Source organism: Chenopodium album, chromosome 6, assembly GCF_948465745.1.
Source record: "Chenopodium album chromosome 6, dcCheAlbu1.1, whole genome shotgun sequence".
NCBI lineage: Eukaryota > Viridiplantae > Streptophyta > Magnoliopsida > Caryophyllales > Amaranthaceae > Chenopodium > Chenopodium album.
The window spans coordinates 49334777-49360794 of NC_137839.1; the positions used below are offsets into that span (position 1 = coordinate 49334777).

Sequence of the window (26018 nt, forward strand, 5' to 3'; positions counted from 1 at the left end):
GAAAAGTTGGATAGATTTAGATACATTTTGTAGGATAAAAAAACCATTTTGGATATATTTTTAAGATAAAAATTTTTGTTTGGAATTCTATTTTCAATAACATACCGATATTTTATATTATAAGTGGTGGATCAGGGTAATAGTGGTACAATTGTATCCCATTCTTCTTCCGTATGAAAAATCAAATAAACCTGTTATTACATACAAGTATAAACGATATAGCCATATGATCTGAAAATATGTAAATAGGTGTAACTCCAAGCTGATTTCTCCTAATTTCTCTAACCATGCTACTTGCGTCACTTAACCACCCATGCTACTTGCGTCACTTAACCACCCATATCTATATCGTTATGAGCATTAGTACTATATTTTATATTTTACAATATAATTGTCAAGCGGTTTAATCCATGAGTAATTTTTTTTTAAAAAAACATATATATTTTAGATAAAAAGTTTTATTTTAAAATTCAATAAATAACCCGAATATCGCACGGGGCACAAAACTAGTAAAATATTAAACAGGTAGCAAATGTGACACAATACTCTTTTGTAGCAAATAGGGATGTCAACGGGGCGGATCGGGTTTTGACATTACCATCCCCATCCCCACCTCAAATTTCCATCCCCATCCCCATGGAGGTCTGCAATTTATCCCCGTTTCAGCCCCACCTAATCCCCGCCCAAACCCACCACACATTATAAATTTTTTTGCTATAAATCTATAGCCCAACTATATATTAATGTAAAATTCATATATTTATAAAAAAAACTTCAACAACTACTAAAATACATAATAGAGAATCTGTGAAGCTATGAATTATTTTATCCCAAGAATACTAAAAGGATGGAGGAGCGGCTGCTTGTGTGTTGTTTCAGCTATAGTAGTATTGGGCTTTAGGGTTTTTATGAGAGAGAAGTGAATGAGTGAAAATATCTTGAGTGTTTTAGTGGAGTACTAGTGTACTAGAAACTTCTTTATGGTACAGTACGCTAATACGGTATAAATTTTTTTAAAATTATTGTATTATAAAAAATTATATATAACTATGGGGGTGGGTATAAGGTGGGACAGGGCGGGTATGGGGTGGGGCAAACGAGGTAGGGCGGGTATAACTTAAAAATCACCCCCGCCCCATCACCCGTGACGGGTATGATTTTTATCCTCATCCCTGGCATGCCCGCCACCTGCCAAATCTAGACCCATCACCATCGGGGTGGGGATGGGGTGGATCTCCTATTTGACCCGCCCAACAAACATCCCTAGCGGCAAATGTCAAATTTTTCTATTTATTTTTTGTTTAATAAATTTTTCCAACATTTTTTCCAAAAAAATATAGAAAAAAAATCCAACATTTTACGTTATTCTCCCCCTCTCCGAAAAGCCCTAGTGCAAAACCCCTCTGAAATCTTCCCAAACACCACTTGCAACGATGTCGTTGTCTATACTTCGATCTCGACTCTTAAAATCATCCGCCATTAACACCAATACCAAAAACCTTAACACCATTATCTCCCAAAGATTCCATTGCACAAATCTTCCCAAGGAACCGCCTTTATCGTCTGCTTCTTCTCAACCTAACGAAGTTCCTCCATCTTCTCCGCCGAAGAATTCCAACGCTTTTTTCACTGCCCTAAGATTCGGCCTTACTGCCGCCATTACTGGTGCTGCTGCTTCTGTAGGCTATGCCACTTACGGTCCGCTCTCGTCAATTGCTCTTTTTCCGATGATACTTTTGTTATTTTATTCTATCGCTTTTCAAATTAGTTGACGCGTTTTCCTTAATGTGTTTTTGTATTTTTTACTTAGAGGTATATAAGATAAGTCAAATAATTTTAATGCTAGTAATTCTTGTATTATTTGATTTGATCTTTGGTTCACTTTTTAGTTGATTTATGTTGGTGTTGTGGTTTTGCAAATTGAATTGCTTGGTAAATGCACAGCTGCTACTTATTAAGGCTGCATTACCCGAAGAAGTAAGTAAGTCCGGCGATTTTGGGGTGGTTGGTCTGGTGCTGTATAACTGTATAGTCTCTAATCCTCACTTCCTCTCTCCCTCTCCCTCTCCCTCTCCCGGTTTTGCCATGGTATAGGGTCTGCCCCAGTGAATACAATATTTAGCTGTTTGGTTTAGTTTACGCGTTGTTGGAGTAGTTTGAGGTCGTGTTTGTTTGTTGAATTGGCGGAGTTTTGATTTCAACAATGTATTCTTTTATTGATTGTCGATGTATAAACAACTGTTTGCTACCAGGAAATGATAGTTCGATAGAGCTAGAATGCGCCAACGCGGAATATGTTATTTTAAATTCTAGCTCTCATATGGCTGATGAATCGATGATACTTAGTTTGATTTCATCTATGTTCGTGACACTGCCAAGTAGTTCCACATAGATTGCAATGTTGAGTAACGAGATTGTGAAAATCTAAGGTGTAAACAAGAAAATCAGTGAGAACACCTTTTTTATTTTTATTTTTTTTGTTTTAAAATATTGTTTATTTATTGTGTATGGTGATGGGCTAAATGCATTTAACAAGCTCATATGGGATGTAAGCACTATGAAACTTACACTGTTTAAAGTATGGATTTTTTTATCGATTAAATTTTCATAAGTAAATTTTAGTGTGATAGATAAGTGTCCTGTAATTTATACAGAATTTAAGGTAGTTTTTGTTTGCAGCATACACATTAGAAGAAGTAGATGAGAAAACAAAAGCATTTCGAGCTTCTGCGAATCATCACATTGAAGATGATGCATCTTTTATCAACGTGAGTACAGGATTGTGGTTGCTTTTTAGATTCTTTACAGTTTCATGGTATTACTTCAGTTATGTCCAAAATATAACATGATTATGTTTTGGGAAGATAATATGTCTGGTTCACTGAGGCAATGATGCCTGAAATAGGAGACTTGGGATACAGGATACTGGTCTTTGTGTTTTGACCTTTATCCTTATGGGATTAAAAATTTATCACATTGAAGATGTTGCATCTTTTATCAACGCAAGTACAAGCTTGTGGTTGCTTTTTAGATTCTTTACAGTTTCATGGTATTACTTCAGTTATGTCCAAAATATAACATGATTGTGTTTTGGGAAGATGATATGTCTGGTTCACTGAGGCAATGATGTCTGAAATAGGAGACTTGGGATACAGGATACTGGTCTTTGTGTTTTGACCTTTATCCTTATGGGATTAAAAATTTAAGATCTTCTCTCAGTATTTTGTCTTTTCTAGTCACTGTTAATAACACTTGTTACATGATCGTTAATGATGTCAAACGCTGGTCTGATGAAACTTCTATATGTGTTCTTGTGTAGAAATTTCAAGCTTTGGGGCATTACGCTGCTGTGGTTGGTATATTTCTTTCTCTCTTTTTTCCAATTTTTTTATTGGATTTTTCTTTTTTTTATAGGGAAAAAATAATGTTTTTTTTTTTTTTTTTGGATATAACATATTATCAAATGAGTGTGATAATTTATACTACATTAAGGGCTTATAGCAATGTCAAATAAATTATCCTCTAAGCTATTGAAACCAATATCTATGTTACTTGGATCCTTAACTTACCTTGCCAATCCTCTGTCGTACCCATGTCTTACCCATGGGCCATGCCACACTTAGTGTTTGTTTTGTTGCAATAGGAATTAATTTCCCATGGTAATGTACAAGTCATGGGAATTAGCTTCCCTTATCTATTTCCTAGGAATTAGCTGTAATGTACTAATGTGTTTGGTTGAGACTAGGGAAATGACAGTTACTAAGAACTTTGAATGACCTAGGGAGGACTAGGTGAGTAAATTGCTACATTATGTGAGAATGCCTAACTCCTATGGAAATCCAAATTCCCTTCACTATGTACTTTTTAGATAATCAAACAACATAGCAAAGGTGTATTTCCTAGGAATTTTGAGTTCCCATGGAAATTTGGTGCAAGCAAACAAGCACTTAGTTGATGTAGGATAATAATATAGTTGGAAAAAAAAGCCTTGTTCATTACTATGCTAGCCATAAAATCTTGCCCATTTCATGTGGCAGATGTGAACCATAAAATATGCTATCTTGGTTCAGTTGTGACTATTATAGTTGCTATTTATTGTGAGTCAAGAGGTAAAATCAGTGATCATATCAGTGGATCTGTTTTTTTGAAAAGCTTTACTGTAATGCCACCAGATAATAGGGTGGAAGTCACAAATCTCATAATGTATAAAGCTTGACCTTAAAGTTGTCTTTGGCAGACCCTAATTGTTTCATAGAAATGATCAAGTCCACAAGAATGAGACAGGAATACTGCATTGTAATTTAAAATAGAAATCATATAGTACTGGTAATATTATAGTGTTGTCATATTAAAAAAAATAATATACTTGAGATTCTTATTATCCCACGGGACCCACACTATAATCTTGCCCATACCGTCAAAAGTATTTTTGTTTCCACAATTACTTTGTGTGTTTTATAAATCGAGGACAGGAGATGCCACATATTGGACTTTCTAGCGTATTATAGATATGGTGACCAGTGATCTTTTGATTTTGAGGTAGTTGTGTGTGTGTGTGTGTGTCCTTTGAAATATATTTAAGGTAATGTGTGTCAATTTTGCAATTTTTCTGATCTTTATCAGACTTTTATTATTATAATAATTATAAGCTTCTATCTTGTTTGGTATTTTAGTGCCTGCCAAAGCAATTGAACTCTACTTAGATTGGAGGAGATCTGTTGAGGATCAAGTTCGAGTAAGCAACTATGAAATTTAAATATAATTCCTATCATTCTTAAGTTCAACACTGTTTTGATCATATTTGTTGAATTTTTTTTGTTTGTTACTTTATGACAGGGTTTCACTGAACCATTGTCTGATAAGCTACTTCCTGATTTGCCACCTGGAATGCAACATGTATTTACACTTGTTGTGGATCTGAACGAGACTTTAGTTTATTCTGATTGGAAGGTAAGACCTAAAATTGATGCACACCTGAAATTGAGTTGAATTCTATTGGCTAGTTCAGTCAAGCTTTCCTGGCAACCCTAGTAAACAACTTTGTTTTTTTATTAGTTGCAACATTTTTAATTTCAGATTTGCCACTACGTAATGTCAATCCCTTGTACTTGTTGTTATTAATATGTAAAAAATACAAAAAATTGATATTTTACTTATAAATTGAGACAAATTTAACAAAATCTGACATTATTGTATTTTTTTCTTAAGGTTAAATCATTATAGAGAGTCAAAGCAGAGTGTGATACGAAATAATCAATAAAAGGGGGAACAACATCAAACAATAGGTCCAATGCAACAACACAAGATTAATTTATCTCAACAATCACCAAGATCTATACAATAAGGGTTCTTAATCAATACCAACACCAAGTAAAGCCATGATTAAGGTAATAATAAAGAAAACAAAGGAGTATAAAAAAGATCACAAATAATCACCAAGATTAAGGAGAGAGATCTAAAAACACGTTTAACTCTTTTTATAGGGCATCAATACAAACCCAGAGTTCTAATATTACAGCCCTAGGATTACAAGATGAATATGCAAAATAAAAACAAGTAAAATGAAGGAACAAAGGAATCAAAAGTCAATGCGGAAAAGGGGTGTTGGAGCGGTTGCTCTAGGGAGTAGGAGTGAGCGCTCCACCTAACAAGTCACTCCTCGCTATTGCCTTCTAAACTCAGCGGGGAGCTAGAATTTTGCCTCACTATTGAGGACCTTCTTTGAATTAAGCTCTCTTTCTTGGCTTACACTTAGAACCCATGTGACTTTATTCTTAACTACATAAAAGGATCATTCAGCCATGATGATGGTCAACCTAGAGACGTGACCACCTTATCTTAGCACGACTTTGAATTACAACATGCGATTCTTCTTCGACCTCCTCCACTAAGTTCCATGCACCCGCATCAAAGTGTGTGAATTGTGCAAAAGTGAAACCAGTGTAACTTAAATGAAAACGGAGGAACTACTTTCTTTGTTATGTTTTAGTCACACTTTTTTTATCACTTTTTTCAATGCTCTAATTCAACGATTTGTATCTCTAATTATCAGTAATTATAAATTATAGAAAGTTGATAATATAAAAGTATACATTGAGATAATTCCAATAAGATCCCATATAACTATTAATCACCGAAGGTAGTCAGAGTAGACTTTGTGAATAGTTTCACAAATAAAAACTTGTCAAATAAAAAGGGACAGAGGAAGTTATATTTTCTAACCTGCTTTTTCTCCATCTGTTGCTTCTTGGGGCTAATAAAAGGAAATTATAAAGAAGAGTATGTTGGTGCAATGTGTCAATTTACCGTGTAAGTAAGATTTATGCTTTAGCTTTTGGCCACTTGAAATTTTATTCTTGGTAGTTGTATTCCAATTTACATTATTTGGTTTGAAAATGCAGTTTCGGTCGCGGTAATTCTGTAACGGAATTAATGCGTTTATCGCAAACCGCATCGTGGTTCTCGCACAAGAATTTTTTTAAATTTAAGTTTTGATTTTTTTTTTCTCGTAATTTTTAAAAATCTTACTCATGCTTATTTCGTAATTGTATCTTGTATACTTGTATGCTCTTTAAGACTTCAACTAGTACTCAATTGAAAAGGGGGGTTAATTTTAAAAAAAGGTTAATTGGCAAAAGGTGGAAGTAAGGGGTGGGGAATGGGGACTAGTGGTCACGTGAGATATGAAAAAAAAGAAGAGGGTAATAGAAAAGATGGTGGGGTCATCTGGTCACGTAAAAAATTCTAAGTAAAAATTAAAGTGGTAACTTCCAGCTGTCATAAAGCCATACCCAACTACCCCATGAATTGCTTTTTTTTTTTTACTACAAAAAAACCCCTTTTTATTCAAACTGTGGATACCAAGAAACTGATCGGTTTCATGTAGAAGCATAAACCCTCGCCGAATAGAAGTCAAAATGATTAGATTTTGGATTTTTTTCTTCGAATTCTGCAGGTAATGCTTGATGCGGCCGAGTTTCTTTAAAAAACGGCCGTATCGGCCGTTATTGCGGGGTTTTGAAAAGCGGCGTGCTGAATCGGTAAATATCGTAATGGCAACTTGGAAATCCGTTACGTCTCGCCCGATTCGCGACATAACGGCCGAGTTTTCGAACCATGGTTATGTGTATAGATGTTATATTTTAGTTGAGCTTATGTATTCTATTGAAAAAAAATAATTATTAATGAGTGTATTTTTGTAATTTTAGATGGAAAAATCTCATTGCTCCATTCTTAGCCTTTGGTGGAACGAAATGAAAATTGCGTCTTTCTAAATAATGCCTGAACTAAGCAACTTTTTCTCTTTTCTTTGTATTATTTACAGCGTGAAAGGGGCTGGAGAACTTTTAAGAGGCCAGGTGTTGATGCCTTTCTTGAGCACCTAGCACAATATTTCGAAATTGTTGTGTATTCTGACAACTTGTCAATGGTGATTTTTTTTTTTTTACGCTGTTGTTTCGCTGCTACTTCCCTGATTTTATTCGAAAATTGTTCTTGAGATTGGCTTGTATCTGGCATGTGCAGTATGTGGACCCCGTTCTTGACAGATTAGACGAGAAGCACTGTATAGCTCATCGGTTATCTAGGGCTGCGACAAGATATGAGGATGGGAAACATTATAGGGTAGGGTTCTTTCTATTAGCACTTGTTCTTTAAATCATGCACTCATCCTTTGAATTCATCAGTTGCTGAAAAAAAGTAAAATAAAATTCAATTGACCATCTTGTTTCTGCCTTTCTGGTTCACATCAAACTTTAAAGTTGATATCCATGTCATTTTCAAGAAGAGAAATCTACCTACCTTTGCTCCTTTCTATACACAGGGTTGAATTATTTTTCAATTTGAATCAGCTAGGGCTATCTTTAAATTTAATTATTTTTTATGGTTGAAAAGGGTTTGGTTGAACAAATTTCTATTCAACCATGAACAATGTAACTTAGTAGTATTATGTTGTATACCTTGTGCTTGCATCACCTTGACGTCATCTTAATGAGAGGGTTCCTGGTTTCCTCTTTTTAACGTAAAGTATAATCGGTACGCCTCATTTTGTTTTGGTTAACTACCTTGTCAAGTTGTCATCTATCTTTATTTGTTTATTCTCACAAGTTTGTTGTTCTAAAGGTATAATTCTGCTTTCGTCACTTGCTAAATGTCAGTTGTCTTTTATACATTTCTATTTCCGAATTGAAAATAACATCTGTCTTCCTTCTCCACTCCCCCCTTACCATTTTCCTTCTCTGTTATTAATTTGTTAACAATGTTTTGTTCTGTATTGGATTTTTTTGTTAGATGTTTGGCTTTCATTTTATCTTCTTAATCATGAATCTAGGTATTGTAGCAATGGTTGCTATGGGTTTGTTGTCATTTGCTTATTTCTGGAAGACATGCTTAGATCAGAATGATGCCTTAGTCATCACTCTCTGTAACTCTAGTTGGGACACCCTCAATTGTGGGGAACATGGAAACACATTGTTCCTGATATTAGGCTGAAGATGTTGTGATTCTGGGGTTGCTACTTTAGAACCCCGTCATGATCTATACCTCAAATTATGAAATGATTCTCATTTTACCTTAACCAAAATTTCTGAATAATATTTTACTATGGGATTAGACTATCAGATAAAATGTAGAGGAATTAAAAGTAAAAGGAAAATTTGATTTGGATAATTTGACCTTTGTGCGATCTTATTTTATTAATCCCACTTTCGAATTATTCCAAAATAATCCAAGCTTTGGGGGTGTTCTAATTTCCAAGCAGATCACTTAACCTACAACAACATCAAGTCGTCTGCCACGTGTTGCGTTTTCATTTGTCCAAGAATTAAAGGGTTTGTCCGATATATATATATTTTTTATAAACTTAACTTTTTAAAGGGTTTTTCTACATGGTACCCTCAAATTATCGCGTTTTCTATGCTGTACCCTTTTAAATCCAAACTTCTACACGGTGCCCACCAGTTTAAGTAACTTAATTACTTTTAACCATTTATTAAGTTAATGTTAAAACACTTTTAAATAGACTACTAACTATGGTTAGCAATTTTTTTTTTTACTTTTTTTTTTTTTAAAAAAAAAGAGGTTAGTATAATATAACCTTATAATTTAGTTATAACTTTATAAGATAAATTTAGTTGTTTTTCCCCCCAAACTCACGATCTTCCATAGCTTCTTTCTTTTTCTTCTCCAAAATGAACTCTTTTTCTCTAAACTTTCTCAATCAACTTATCCCTAATTAAAATCTGAATTATGCAAGAATGAATTAGCAAACAACCTCAACCAATTTCTGACCCGCAACCTTCCCCGTTAAAACCCAAAAAAAATTCCCCCGCAAACCCCTAAAATTCAGCCCCATATTCACCGTATCGTCATTCTCCGATGTCAAATCGACTCAAATGTAATCCAAAAAAATTTGTAAAACATGAAAGTAGCAATCCAAAAACACAGTAGTTATGTTTGTATTGTTTGTCTCTCATTTTTGATGAAGTGATTTTTTATCTCTGAAATGTAATCCAAAAAAAATTTGTAAAACATGACAGTAGCAATCTAAAAAAATTCAGCACCTTTTTTTGATGATGATGTGATTTTTTTGTATTCTTTTATATTAAAGAACTGAGAACATATATAATATACTAAGATGGAATCCTACATGGAACTTCTAGAGCATATATCTCATTATCTATTACTTTGTATTGTTTATGATTAGAATGCCAGCCATGATTCATAAGTTACAGTTGCAAAAAAGGGTAGCAGTTAATGCCTGGATTTATAGAACAATTTTGTTTATGCAGGATCGGGTTTGATATTTTATAAAACCAGTTGCAAAACAGGACTACAAAAACCTTATATAGTACAGAGTCTGTAGAGTATCTGCAATACAGAAAAAACATATCTGTAATTATAGACAGTAGCAATCCAAAAAAAATCATAAAAATCTGTTTGGTTCATCATATTATCCATTATACCAGTGAAAATAGTCCAAAAACACAGTAGTTATCACTACTAAAACTGTAATCCTAAAAACATCCAGGTTTAACAAACTGCAAAACCCACAAGAATAAGGGAAATACATGGGAATAAGACCAACACATTAGGGAAACCAAATCTATCTTGTCTTTTGTCTCTTGCCAGCACAACTTGTAGAATGGAGAGGAGCACTTGATGAAGGTTGAGTTGAGTTCGACCTTGGTTGATGCAAATGCTGATGGCTTGACCTTAGTTGCGTCATGTGGTTAGATGCTTGCGATTCTGCAATCATGAGGTCAATCATGTTCATTTCATTACTTGTGCATTCTCTTGTTCTTACATTACTTTTCCCCTTTGAAGCTGCCTTTTTTGAACTTGTATATGTGATTCCTTGTTGCGTTAGTTTCTCTTTCCGTGTTGCTCCTCCCTTGCATGTGAGAGCATTGTGGCCATATTCTTTGCACTTACTACATTGAACGGTGCTACTCCTCTTTCCCGTCCTCTGCTCTCCCTCTTCTCTTCTCCTATTACGTGAAGGCCTCCCTACGCTCCTTTTCATAGTAGGTGGGATTAACTTTGGGACAGCAAGCTCAGGCCACTGGTTACAGTCAGGAATTGGTAAAATATTCCCCTTGTATGCCTCCTTATACATAGCCACATAGTACCACTCCCTAACAAAGTCCAATGGGTCCTTTCCAGCATGCAAAATAGCTTTGATAGCATGCTTACAAGGAATTCCACTGACTGCCATTTACCACAAACACAACTCTTATTGTTCAAGGATACGGGAAGCATACTTCTCCTATCTGACACCTCATATTCACCTCTTCCTGCGGGGTATGCATTGCATTGCCTTGAATCCTTTGTTAGGACCCTAACTTGAGCAAGAATATTAGGACATACTCCATCATCTTTCCAATCCTCACATAATTGTTGCCTAGTTGCATGTTTAACCATTGCGATTCTTCTGACACCTACATATGATGACACAAGTTGATGTAAGATTTACATGTCATTTAAAAAAGTAAATAAGTCAAGTTAAATTAATTACCTTCAAGAAGTGTCAGGATTGGGTAAGTCCTTTCAACGCCTATAGTGTTATTAAAACTCTTTACAAAGTTGTTTGTGTTCTCATCTGAGCATAATTGAGGATCAAACCTCCATTTAGTCCACCTTTCCATTGGTCCAATCTCTTTAAGCCACTTCACAACACCTAAGCCTCCATACTTCTGAATTTGCTCCATTGACTTTCTAAATGTGAACACACAACATGCATTTGCAAGTCCCCAAAAAAGTTTGTGCATCAATACTCCGGGGTAATCTTTCTTAAAGTTTTTGCACAAATGTCTATCACAGTATCTCCTTGGAACCTTGGCCCAAACCACACAATACCTTTTGCCTATCTGATATTATCGTCCAGTCATCTCTTCCATCATTAGTCAAGATGTTCTTTAAGTGATGAAAAAACCAAGACCAACTAGTCTTATTCTCGGAGTCAACCACTGCAACAGCAACCGGGAATATCTCATTATTTGGATCAAGAGACACGACACTTAAAAGGATTCCGCCATAGTTTCCCTTAAGGTGACATCCATCAACCCCAACACGACATCCATTCAATAACCCCCTAAACTGTGCAGCAAAGCTTATGAAGATTGACTTGAATTGTAGTGGTCTCCCAGGCTCTTCAAGTTCTTTCCATGTACAAAAAGCTATGGATCCTAGATTTCTATCCCTGATCAACTCACACTAGAATACAAGGTTTTTGTAAGATTCATCATGCCCCCCTTGAATAAGCTGTAACGCTTTGGCCTTCATCTTGTAAATTGTAGAGGTAGCCATAGTCACTCCGTACCTCTCCCATAGCAAAGCATTCATAGCTTTTCCCTTAATATCTGGCTGGACCTAATGTCCTCAAGAAGTTTTGTAGCAGCCAGTCACAATTACACATTGGGTTGTTAACCAAGGGGTCACATTTATGTCCTTCTCTAATGCTTTTAATTGCCCAAGTGTGCTCATCTGGCAGTTTACTTGCATGAATTCTCCAAGAGCATCTCATATCAGCACATTCTGCCGTGTACCTGTCATTATCAGCTTTTTTGACCACTAGTGAGAATCCCTCTTGCACACAAAAGTCTCTAAGGACATCTCTAAAATGGTCTTTATCCACGAATAATTGCCATGCTCTTAACCTTATCCTTCCAATGTCAGCATCATCATAAACCTCCCCATTTCTATACATCCTTGACAAATACCCACCGTCATCTTCATATACATCACCTCTCACACTAAAAGGTTCCCATCCACCATCCACATAATTTTCCTTAAGTAGTTCCGTTGTATTCTCCTCGGCGTCAAAGTCAAGTAACTGGTCACTTCCTTCATCGGACTCTAAAGGTTCATACTCATAATCAATCTCACTACCACTACTACTACCGTTCTCATGTACTTCAACCATTTCCCGACCGACAATTGTGTGCTCCCTATCCCTAAACCTAGTCCTTGAACCAGAAACCTCTTGTGTTTCCACCTCTGTGTTGTCATTAGTAGGGTTCCATAATCCCTTGTGGATAGCTGTTGTTTTGGGCATCTTCTTACCATGAGTGAAAACACAAGGCCTACATGACTTAGGTTTTGGGGTAACAATATTAAGATTTGTGGTTGTAACTTTTGGGTCGGGTAGTGGTGAGTTGTTCACTTGTGATAAGGATTCAAACTCATCAAGGGAAATAGGAATGGCTTCATCATATTTAATGTGGGGAGGAGTTTCAAGAGTGTTAAGTGTCACATTTGTTTGATTTTGTGAAAGAAAAATATGAGGTGGAGAAGTTGATAACTCCTCCAACATTGCGGGTAACCTTTGAACATATATTTTCTGCCTACTAATGCTAGGTTGTGAGGTATTAGGTTGGACAGTTGGTGTATTGTTCGCCTTCACTTGCATTGCCAAATTCCAAATGAAAGAAGGTTGTGTCAAACAACCAACCCACAAATCAATACTCTTCTTCCCAATATCTTCAAACATTTTCAATAAGCTTTTATCATCAGTAAAGTCAATTTTTTTTTGCCTAGCATAATAGTATAGGCTTGGGTACAGGGGCAAAACAAAACCTTTCTTTGAGAACTCATCACACATATCATTGATCACATCAAGTAGCACACATTGATCAACATCATCAACCACAACATCGACAACATTACCATCATGATTAATTCTTAACACCCTCCTATCCATTCTGCATCAAATTCGTAAACAAACCATGTACAAACAACTTAAATTGCTAACAAGAAACCATAAAATTCAATATATACTTGTAAACCACAACAACTCCACTCAAACAAATTTAGACATTCAACATAGCAAACATAAAGTAAGCATGCAAGAAGTTTACACTGATAATCAACCCAACAACGAACTACTATTGTTAAATTTACCAATTCTTTTGGTTAATGTAATCAATTTTAATTATTGTAAACATAAGATAACAAGAAATTAACTATCAATTTTGGATGAAAAAAAATTGCTCGATCATACCTTTGCCTCAACGAAGAACACCAAAATTTCTGATCGAAAAAAGCAAAGAAGAATTCTGGATATATATGTTATTGTATATATTAATCGATCCTTATTAGCTTCGAATTTTCGAGTAAAAATCTTAGGGTTTGTAGCAATTGGGAATTCAATGAGATAGTCGTTTTCAATCAAACAGGGGCGCGCGAGAGAAGGAATTTGAGGGGTTTGATCAGAATGAGATTTTATTTTGTATTGATGTCCTTTAATAAATTAGCAATTAACTAAGAAGGGTGGTTAATTTAACTACTAGTTAATTATCATGAACAAAAACGCTTATAAAGGGAAAATATTAAACAATACATAAAATTTGTGGGCACCGTGTAGAAGTTTGGATTTAGAAGGGTACAACATAGAAAACGCGATAATTAGAGGGTACCATGTAGAAAAACCCTTTTTTAAAATACATATTTATCCCCTTTCTTCTTCTTCTTCTTCTTCCCTTTCCCCTCTCCATACTTTTAGGCCACCTCCTCTTCCTCTCCAGGTGCATTACCCTTTTCCGACCATTGTCCCGTTCCGCCCTCACTTCCCTTTCCGGCCTCTGCAACCCCGCCCCTTCCTCTTTCTTTCTCCGTCATCTTTCCACCACCGCACCCAGCCATCCGCCCCACTCCTCCCCCTTCCCCTCACTTTTCCGCCACCACTTTCCTCTCTCTTTTCCCACTGCTCCTCCCTTCACTTTTCCGACCACCTCACCCCCTCCTCTTCCCCCGCACCCACCTAAAATCGGCAATCCAAAACCCATAACCCTTCCCCTAAAGACACCACGATTAGCACCCCCTCTAAGGCTACCACGATTTGGGGAACAGGGTTGGGTTTAATCAGTTTCAGGGGTGAGTGAGTCGGGGTTGCAAAGGGGTTTTGGCGGTGGCTTGGTTCATGGGGGAAGGGGAGGGCTTTGGGGTGTAGAGGACAGATGTAGGCCGAGGGTGGTCGGAAACTAGGGAAAGGGAGGGAAAGGGGCAACAGGAGAGTGGGGTGGTAAAGAAAGTATATGATGGGCCAAGGAGAAGGGGGGGGGGGTGGCAGGAGAAGGGGAGGGGGTTTCGGGGGTGGCTTGGTTAGTGGTTTTTATAAAAAATTCCTTTTTTGGTTAAAATAATTGAAAATGAAAAGAAATAATAAATTATCTAAGGAACAGGTAGTAGGTCACCCCCAAAGCTTATATTATTGTGGAATAATAAAAAAGTAAAATTAATAAAATAAGATCCCACAAATGTTAGATTATTAAATCAAAATTTCCAAAGTAAAACAAAAAGGTTGATGCTAATAAGATTAGGCTTATAGCATCACATTTTTACATGGAATAATCTCTAGAATGAGTGTTAAAAAAATAAAATATAAAACCCTAAGATTTGACTCGCTTCCATGTTCAAGGAAAATTTTTTAGTTTCGTATTTCATAAGTTGTATGTCGCCCTCCCCCCACCCCCCCACCCTCCTCCTCTCTCTCTCTCTCTCTCTCTCTCTCTCTCTCTCTCTTTCTTTCTTTTTTATTCTTTTTTTTTACCTTGCATTTTTCGTTTTGCTCCTCTACCTCTGTCCTTTCATTGACCTTTTCCAAACTTATACTTCATAAATACCATCCGATTGATTACTTGACTTGAATTACTGTAAGATCTTTGAGCTAACTCAATTGATCAAATTTCAGATTTCCAGTATGTCATAGGTCATTCATTTTTTTTTACAAGAATCATAGGTCATTCTTGTAATGTTTTGTGTGCTTCAATTAAGCCAATATAGCTTTCCCATTTCCAAACTAATTTTAATAATTTTCCAATCTGGTGAGTGGTTTATAAGAGTACATTGAAACTCAGCATGTCTGTATACTTGTAACCCCCTTTTTAAAATAAAAATATAAAATGAACTAAAACATTCTCCTTTCTAATTTCTTATTCTATACCATGAAATTAACTAGCTGCTTTGTTGTTTATGATTTTTGGTTAATCTGATTCTTGTAGGCTTCATAACTTTACTTTCTTAACCTTGTGATGAGAAGTACATATGTGGTGGAACTTTGAGAAGTGTAATTCTGTGCTCCTTATGTGGTGAATATGTGAAATGCTGTTTGTTTAACATATGACTTTATAATCTCTTTGGAGTTTCCACCACAATTAGCCTCCATTAATTATATAGTGGAGGAGTTAGGCCTTGTAATGTATTGTAGAATGTCATCTTAAAAAGGAATTCTTGGGGAAGTCCAGTTAGATAAATATATCTTCCTGTTCACTAGGCCGTATACATTTATCAGCTCTGAAGTTTATCTTGACTGATCCAATTGACTATCATGATTTATAAATTTCATGGCTGTACCGTAAACATTATTGTAAAGGTTATAGGAGGATTATAATTTTCTATTTATTGTGCAGGACCTTTCCAAACTGAACCGTGATCCTAAAAGGGTTATTTATATTAGTGGCCATGCCCTAGAGAACTGTCTTCAGCCTGATAATTGTGTCCAAATCAAGCCATGGAAAAGTGATGATGTGGATGATACTACTCTGTTGGATCTTCTTCCATTTCTTGAATGTGAGTATGCTTTTATGCTATGTCAAACATCTTTTAAGTGTGCTTTGCTTACTAGTCAGTTTTTCAGCTTGTTAAATTGTTGGCTTTTTTGGTTGCAGTTGTAGCCCGGAGTGGACCATCAGATATCCGCCAGGTGTTAGCATCCTATAAAGGAAAAGATATTCCGAAGGAGTTTATTGAACGCTCTAAAGAGCACCAAAGGTTTGTTATGAACCTTGTAACTATGTGTGACTCTAACTGCTGATATATATATTTCATAAATTAAGTAATGCATTTGCTTGGACTCAACTTTGACAATGTGATGTCATGACATGACCTGGTTTCGTATATTGGTATATGCCTGAGGCTTTCTTCAAAACCTGGGACATGACACAGTGATGAGAAAAGTTGGACTCCTCTTTCTATGTACCCAAAATTATCTCCTTGATCTGTCTCTTAGCCACAATACTCCAAATATGATGACAGTTGTTGTCTTGTCGCCAAATGTTAACAATTGATGGAGGAAAGTGAAGTGAGGTTGAGGGGACCAATCAAATTAAAAGTCATAATGGGATATAGTTATCTTGTGTTAGTCTTTCTCGTCTGTTATTTATTAGATTCATGTCTCTTTTAAGATTGTTATTTCTTACCTTATTCCTTAAAAACTGAAATGGAGTCAATCAAATACTATCTATGTTAAGAATTGCAGACTGATCAGAAGTCTGACATTCACACCCTAGTTAAGCCATGATTGAAACTTATAGCAGAAAGATATTACAGACTATGATCCTTTTACCTCTTCTGTAATTATATAACTATTTCTTGTGAATACTTTGTGAACCTACAACATGACTAAACTGTCGATAGATCCTCAATTTGTGTTGTATTTGTTCTTTATTTTTACACTTGTACAACACCTTACAATAGCCAACTTATTACTGGTTATTGCGTACTTGACATTACCGCTGTAGCTCTGCTCCGTTACAGAGAACTGGTTTTTTTGCTTGTTTCGCTCAGGCTACTGATAGTAAAACCTGTGAAATATAATGTGTGTTAGTGCATTACTTATGAGGTATGAATACTTAAGGCAAGAAGAGAGGGGGGGGGGGGGGGGAGCATTTGTGTATTAAGTTAGGGGGAAATATAAAAGAAACGACATTAGCTACGTACAATGAATTTGGGACAGATCTATGTTTTAAGGCTTAAGAGGGTAACGAAGGGATACATCAGTTTGGATTTTTAGAAATATGAAGGTTAAGTTCTTAAACAAAAATATGATGAATAGATTGTGCTTGATTAATAAAAATGTTGATATAAAGAATATGGTGGAGGATGGGTTTGATTGATTATGAACGAAGTAGTGACACCTCAATCTGACGCCAAAGTATTCTTTGTTTGTGATGGTGGTGGGGATTTTTGCCATCATGGAAGAGGTTGTGGAGATAGAAAAGGGAATTTAGATTGAGGATAAAGAAAGGTTGGCGACAATGGTTTGGGGAGTTACACACACACACACACACGCACGCGCACACACACAAAGAGGCTCATGTAAGAACCCTCCTCTATATAAGAACCCAATCTTATTTTACCTCCGGTTCAATTTACTCGCAAAAATTTCCTTTTTTGGGTGGTTCAATATACTCGTAACAAACTTGTTTCTTTCTCTTTTTAGTATGTTTTTGGGTGATAATTGACCAATGTACCCTTTTTTTTTTTAAAAAAAAAAAATAACCTTATTAAACTGCTAATTCTGATTTCACTTGATTAAACCCCAAGCTTAATTAATTAAACCCCCATCCCATTTAATTTTCTCTCTCCTCCTCCAACCCCATTTTCATGGTGGCTTCGTGGTGTTATGAGCGGCAGGGGTTGTTGATTAGTGGCGTTGTGGGTGTGATTCGTGGTTTCAGATCAGCGGGTTTGTGGGTAGGTTTCGTTGGTTTGGTGGGTTGGTTTCGTTGGTTCGGTGGGTTGCTGGGTTCGTGGGGTGCTGGGTTCGTGGGTTACGGGTTCGTGGTGTAGGGTGCGGGGGTGGTGGTGGTGGGTTTGGCGAGTTGCTGGGTTCGTGAGGTTGTTGGGTTCGAGGGGTGCTGGGTTACAGGTTCGTGGTGCTGGGTGTGTGGGGTGGTGGTGGTGCGTCGATGGTGCTGGGTTCGTGGTGGTGGTGGTGGTGGGTGGTTTTGGTGATGCTGGATGGTGGTGGTGGGTTGTTTCGGTGATGCTAGGTGGTGGTGGTGGGTGGTTTGGGTGATGCTTGGTGGTGGGTTATTTAATTTAATTAAGGTTGAATTTGGTTTTTTTTTTTTTTTTTTTTTTTTTTTTTTTTTTTGGGAGGGTTGGATTAATAGTTAAGCATATACCCTTATTTTTCTATAATCATACTTTCAATCTTTTGCCTTGGTTTCTGAAAACTTGTACTTTGTTGCGAGTAAATTGAACTGGAGGTAGTATAAGAACCAATCTCAACCCTTTATTAGTTTTGATCTAACCATCTAAAATGATCTTTTAGTAATGAGATTTCTGTAATTTTGAGGAGTTCATATTTAGAACATTGAAAAAAATTTAGAATATAGGAAAAAATTCAGAACATAAGCAGAAAAAATTTAAAACATAAGAAAAAAAAAAAAATTTGAACATAGCAAAACATTAGAACATAAGCAAACTAAAATTTAGAACATAAGAAAAATAATTTAGAACATAAGTTGAAAAAATAATTTATAACATAGGAAATAAATTTAGAACATAAGCTGAAAAAATAATTTAGAACATACGAAAAATTTTAGAACATAAGATGAAAAAAAAAATTTATAACATTTGAACAAATTTAGAACATAAGCTAAAAAAAGTTTAGAACATAGGAAATAATTTGGAACATAAGTAGAAAAAAATTACACTAAGATATTGTAAAAACTTTAAAACATAAGCAGAAAAAATTTTAGAACATAGGAAAAAGTTTAGAATATAATGTGTTTTTACATAAGAAATGGTTCTTATATAAAAAGGGATCAACCCTTCGTAAGGATCCGGTAAGAACCCCTCTTTATATGAGAACCCTTTTTTATGTAAGAACACCTTATGTTCTAAATTTTTTTTCTGCTTATGTTCTAAACTTTTTCCTATGTTCTAAAGGTATTCCTATGTTCTATATTTTTTTTTTACTTATGTTTTAAATTATTTTTCCAGTTTATGTTCTAAATTTTTTCCTACATTCTAAATTATTTTTTCAACTTATGTTATAATTTTTTTCTTGTGCTATAATTTATTTTTTCAACTTATGTTCTAAATTATATTTCTGATGTTCTAAATTTTTGTTTGCTTGTGTTTTAAACTTTTGCTATCTTTTAAATTTATTTTCTTATGTTCTAATTTTTTCAGCTTATGTTCAAAAAATTTTCCTATGTTCTTAAGTTTTTTTTTTTCTATGTTCTAAATATGAACACCTCAAAATTAAGAAAACCATTACTAAAGGATCATTATAGATGGTTAGATCAAAACTAATAAAGGGCTGAGATTGGTTCTTATATAAGATTGGGTTCTTATATAGAGGAGGGTTTTTACATAAGCCGTACTTTATACTTCCTTCGTTTCTATTTAGTAAACGCGTTTGATTTAGGCACATTTATTAAGGAGAGGAGAGAGAGTGAGAGAGAAGGAAAAAGCAAGTGGGGTAGCTTGTAAATGCAAGGTAAAAAAGTTACCACAAAAGAAAACGTGTCAACTAAAAAAAAACTTCCTAAAAAGGAATACGTGTCAACTAAAAAGAAATGGAGGTAGTATAATTTACCACAGTTAATTATTTAACTTGTTTATCATCAAAAAAATCATTTTTAATTATAACTAATACTCTCGTAATTTATTACTCGCTCCACTTTCCTCGGATGTATTTAATTACTTGCTCTATTTCCTTTTTTGAAAACTATATTTTATTATTTTTCTCCCCACTAGTGGTCCCCTCACTTCATATTGTAATATTTTTTATGTTCTCTCCTCTTTATTTATATATATATACATATACATATATATATATACATATACATATATATATATACATATATATATATACATATACATATATATATATATATATATATATATATATATATATATATATATATATATATATATATATACTCCCTCCGTTCGGATTACTCGCAACAAAGGACAATGTTGAGGACTCCTAGGCAAAAGATTGAAAGTATGATTATTGAAACATAAGGATATATGCTTAACTACTAATCGGTCCAACCCGAAAAACAAAAGGAAAAACAAATTCAATCTTAATTAAATCAAATAACCCACCACCACCGACACCACCAAGCAGCAGCGACACCTATTACACCACCACCACCACCCAACATCACCGAAACCAACCACAAGCACCACCCAGCATCACCGAAACCGCCCGCCACCACCACCACCACCACCTAGCATCTCCTAAACCACCCACCACCACCACCACCAACGAACCCATCACCACCGACGCACCCAACACCACCCACAAACCCAACATTACCTAGCCGGAGCACCCCATCGTACCCAGAAGCATCCCACTGTACCACCCTAAAACCACCGTACCCTACAGCATCCCACCGTACCCAGCACAATCAAAACCCCAAAACCAAAACCAAAACCAAACCCACGAACCCTCAATAATCAAAACCCATAACCAGCAATCGAACCCAGGCAACAACCCCAATCAAACCCACAATCGAACCCAGAAAACCACGAACCCTTGAACCCACAAAACCAGAAACCCTTGAACCCATCAACCCAACGAAACTATTCACGACCACCACCACCACTAGCTAGCGAACCCAACTATATCGCGAGACCACCAAGCTAGCGCACCCACCGATCCCGCGAACCCACAAAACCCTAAGATCTTGAAAACCTTGAGAATGAGGTTAGAGGAGGAGAGAGAAAATTAATGGGGATAAGGAAGAAGATGAAAAAATTTGATGATGATGGAAGAGAGAGAAAAATAATGGGGATGAGGAAGAAGATAAAGAATGATGAGGGTGGTTGAATGATGAAGGTGGCTGGGATGATTGATGAGACTATGAGAGGGAAGAGGATTGATTTAGGTGGAAATTCTTAAGTTAATTAATGTTAAGAGTTTAAGTTAATAATATAAAATCAGATTTTTTAATTAGGGTGTTTTAGAAAATAAGTAAGGGTAATTTTGTAAAATCATACAAAAAACTTACTAAAAAAGGAAAGAAATCATTTTGTTGCGAGTAATGTGAAACGACCATTTTAGGAAATTGTTGCGAGTAATATAAAACGGAGGGAGTATATATATATATATATATATATATATATATATATATATATATATATATATATATATATATATATATATATATATATATATATATATATATATATATATTACCATAGTTAATTATTTAACTTGTTTATCATCAAAAAAATCATTTTTAATGCTGTATATAACTAATACTCTTGTAATTTACTACTTGCTCCACTTTCCTTTGCGGATATATTTAATTAAATGCTCCATATTTTTTTTAAATTTTTTTTTTTAACAATATTTTATTATTTTTCTCCCCTCTAGTTGTCCCCTCACATCATATTGTAATATTTTTCATATTCTCCCTCCTCTTTACTTATACTTACTTTTACTTTTTTTAGATTTATTTTATTATTTGCTAGAGATTAAACAGTAAGATTACAAGCTAGAAAAAGGTAGAAAATTGGCAACCAAAGGATAGATTGTATTATCAAACGGAGTATTCAATAATTTAGGGGCCTTCATTCGAGAGGAAGGTGCCCTCTCAAAACAAACTTCTCAATTAATTTCTTTGATGCCTTCCCCAAACACCTATTAATACCCAAATAAGCCAACTAACAGCTAAGAAAGAATCAAAATAACAAACTCATAACAAACTTTCCATAGATTACTATTTTACCCTCTTCCCACAAAACTGAATTTTAACAAACTTCCAACTCAGAATTCTGATTAATTCTTGAGCGTTCTAGATTAGGTGAAAGCGTATGCATTCTTCAACCAACCCCATTGTCCTTCCTAAAATAATATTGGGTTTTTCTAAGCTATACCCCTAAGGTAGTTGAGTTTCTAAGGTGTACCCATGCTTTTTCAAGTTTCTAAGCCGTGCCCTTCAACTTCTTATCAATACTAAAATGTACCCTTGTTAGTAATTTAAAAGTTAATTGAGAGTGTGATTTCGTGGCTTTAGTTTTCGTTATTAGGGTTGTTGTGGTTAAGATTTCTTTTTCGTATCATTTCCTTACCTTTTATCATCTTCTTATTAAATTTATAGTTAACTTTAGGTGACGTGGAAGTCCCAAGGAGGATACCATTCATTAATGGTAGTGAGTTGGCACAACTTAGAAATTTGAAAAAGCATGGGTACATCTTAGAAACTCGACTACCTTAGGGGCATAGCTAAGAAAAATCCAATAATATCTTATACTATATCTCCTAAAACTCCATGTTTGGAGAAATGGAGCAAGTAATAAAATACGGAGGGATTAGAAAAAAAAAAAAAAACACATAGCTCTATGTGATGTTTTGAATGTTTTTGTCAACCAATAATAATCGGCAAACTTATAGGTTACCAATGAGAATTGCTCAACAATACTTAAAATGGAATAAAAAAGAAAAGAAAAGAAAAATAATCAAAATATCATAGGGGAAGGAGGTAAGTGACACTGATGGAGTAATGGTTTGTGTTTTCATAATACTTCAGACAAAAATTTACTTGGTACTTTTGTAGTTCCATGATATTCAATTATTTATACCTCCCTTTATATAATTACCATATTTTCGTATCGAGTTTGAAGCTAAGTCATTATTATCAAATGTCATTTTTTCTTTCTTTCTTTCTTTCTTTTTTTTTTTAAAAAAAAAAATTATTTTGTAAACCATTGCATCATGAATGTGAGTCTGTTTTTTTTCCTGTCTTTGAAAAATTCTGAGATGTTATTCTGAAAACTCTGTGGAATATGGCAGTTGAACATAATTGATGACAAATCATGCTGCGAATAATTGAGTTTTTCACTAGTATTATTCTATCAGCGTTGGAATTTTCTGCCAAAAAGATATCTGTAATTGCATTATCTGTATGAGTCATGTTGCGTGCTTCTGACCGAGTCACTGAGAGGATCAATTTGTTTAAGATGTTGCTACGATATCACTACTTTTATTAGAAGACCAGTGACTGATTGAAACTGCAAAATACATAAAAGTGTCATATCTGTCTGTTGGTACAGCAGACGGTAGGAGTTGGTGACTACCTGAACTTTGTGACTTAGCTAGTAAAGCTATGTGTAGCATGGATTGGCCCTTGTTATATATAGGGGTGAGCAAAAAATCAAGGTACCCTGAATCGGAACCGGAACGTGTTAGGAACTTCCAGTTCGGTGTAACAAAATGGAGAACCTATTGCAATAGGTTCCGGTTCTCAATTTTTTAGAGCCAGAACATGTAGGGTACGCTCTAACCTTATAAAAGTATCACTTAATTTCAAATTATTCACCAATTCTAACTTATTTTTTAAATAATAAATATCAAAATTACAATTATAAATATATGTATTAACAACTACTCCACTATTAGTTTGTTTTATTTGCGAGTTGTAAACATTGTAAATTAGTGACCAACCAGTTTTTTTGTTAAAAAAATCTGCAAAAAGTTAGTAAGTAAATTACAAGACAAGTACCCTTAATCGGTTCTGGTTCCGGGTCAGAATTTCCAATTTCCAATTTCCATCTGGTTCTAATTCACATTTTGAGGAACCTGTTGCATTATGTTCCGGTTCTGGTTCTGATTCCAGGAATTTTAAAACAGGGTACCTTGTTATGCTCACCCCTACTTATATAGCTGAGGGGGGATAGGGCTTAGCTACTGTGCTGTTCCCGTCTTTAACCATTGGGATGCATGACTGGGCAGGGTAAGGCTTCATGTAGAGTTGAAGTTGCCCTTGAGCATGCTTTTTGACATTTATTGACGCCCCTTTTAATTAGTTGTGGATCTCAGGGCTTTTTTAGCTGTTTGTTATCAAGTTATTTATTTATTTTTCTTTTGACAGCATTATCAAGTTTCTGAAGATACTTTCTTTGAAACAAAAAATTTATCCCATGTTTAGGATCCTGCTGCCTTCTTTTTGGCACCTCTTCAGTAATTATTTCTATTCCTTGCTGTGTAAAAGTCGATTTTCTATCTTTATTTCTTCCTGCTGCAATTTGTTTCTACTTTAATTTACAACCTCATTGACCAATTATTTTGGTATTATGGACTTCTTGCTGGATAAATCTGAAAAATTGTTCTGTTATTTGCTATAACTTAATAGTTCGTTTAAGAGAAATTTAATTAATTCTTTAATGCTGCAGGCGAATGCAAGAACAGAAACAGCAAGGACGTTTTTGGCGACGTTGAAATCAAATTTATTTTATGCTGCTACTTAAATATTGGCAAGCATAACCATTTTCACCGATATAGTTGAACACCTAGCTCAAGACAGCGAATTCGCAAACAGTTGATAATTTGGCACAGCTTCAGCATGAAACAAATTCGGCTCTCAATTGTTAACCAGTCATATTCAATTATATTTTTTTGTCATTGTACATTCTGAGGAAAAACTGGAAAATTTTGTTTCATCCTGTTAGCTTCTTTATAGTTGAACAAGAGATGCTCAAATAATGTTATAGCAATCAACTCCCTCCTTAGTGTACCCTAATAGATTAAAATAATATATGGTTCTTAGTTTAAGAAAGCGCACCAAGTTTTTCATGGATGCTAGGCTAACCAAGGTGCAAAGTTAAACATATTGGTCTATTTTGCCAGAGTACAGTGACTACAGTCTGTACAGTAACCATTTGCAAGGTGTTGTGACTTGGCCTTTTGTTTTAGTTGATTTAAATTTTGATTTTTACCACCTCAAAAAACTCCGCAGGAGACTAAACTTTCAAAAGTTGCAAAGAGGAGACTGAAACCTGGCTGAAGGGAATATTCTAGTCGCATTTGATACTTAAATCATTTAATAAAAAACACAAATTATTTTGTGAAATCATCTTCCCGCCTCTTTTTCCTCTCCACCATTATGGTATGCAACATTCAAAGGGTATACCATCAGCAACCGTAATCGGTCTTTTCAAGATCAAGAGCAGTAAGCAGCTTCTTAATGTTGGAGATATCAACAACAAAAGCGGGATCAAATTTGAAATCTCATGAAGTCATGGTGCTATAATTTTCAAGTCTTTAGATATGTACTCCCTCCGTTTTTAAATACTTGCCCCACTTTTCTTTTTTGGTCGTTTTTAAATACTTGCTCTATTTCTTTATTTGGAAAGTTTATACAATATTTAATTTATTTCTTTCACCTAGTGAACCCAACAAATATCATATTTTATTAATTTCATATTCTCTCTCCTCCAATTTCTCCACTACTTTTGCTTTTTACCATTTTTTATTATTCCACCAACCTCACTACCTACATATTTTATTACTTTCTCCAATTTCTTCCCAAACTCCGCGCATGGAGAAATGGAGCAAGTATTTAAAAATGGAGGGAGTATAAATTAATCAAATCAGACCAATTTTGTTGAAACCCAAACATTTCCCATTTTTGGAAAAATTTCTCATTTATCTGGACTCCAATAATTTATAACTAGGTTAATCCCGTGCGATACACGGTTTTATAATAAGAATTGAATTTTAAACTTTTAACACATATTGAAATAAAATAACTACTTCCTTCGTTTTCCTAATAAATTTTTGATTAAATAATATACAATTCCCAAAAGTGCATAATTTTCATATTTAATTAGGAAATTTCAATTAAATTATATTATTAACTATTGTTAACAAATCATAAATAACTAAATAACATAATATCTATAGAAAACCAAAAATTAGGGTTCGTTTGGCATCACTGTAGTTTTCTGTTTTTTGATTTTTTGTTTCTTTAAATCATATGATATATATCATATAA

The 26018-nt window shown here is 34.9% G+C and overlaps 1 protein-coding gene across 1 annotated transcript; it reads left to right on the top strand.

The window, feature by feature from the left end:
* Positions 1-1348: 1348 nt before the first annotated feature.
* Positions 1349-24862, top strand: LOC145634879 (mitochondrial import inner membrane translocase subunit TIM50-like). The gene is made up of 10 exons (XM_081686214.1): positions 1349-1698; positions 2680-2768; positions 3320-3356; positions 4674-4735; positions 4837-4950; positions 7325-7429; positions 7525-7623; positions 15906-16065; positions 16164-16266; positions 24418-24862. Exons 1-10 carry the CDS (start codon positions 1434-1436, stop codon positions 24461-24463), a joined length of 1080 nt encoding a protein of 359 aa, XP_081542340.1. The 5' UTR covers positions 1349-1433; the 3' UTR covers positions 24464-24862.
* The last annotated feature ends 1156 nt before the right edge of the window (positions 24863-26018 follow it).

Coding starts and splice junctions, on each gene's coding strand:
- LOC145634879 (XM_081686214.1), top strand. CDS start 1,434: ATGTCGTTGTCTATACTTCGATCTCGACTCTTAAAATCATCCGCCATT. Junction 7,430..7,524: donor ATTCTGACAACTTGTCAATG/GTGATTTTTTTT, acceptor TGGCATGTGCAG/TATGTGGACCCCGTTCTTGA. Junction 16,066..16,163: donor TCTTCTTCCATTTCTTGAAT/GTGAGTATGCTT, acceptor TTTTGGTTGCAG/TTGTAGCCCGGAGTGGACCA.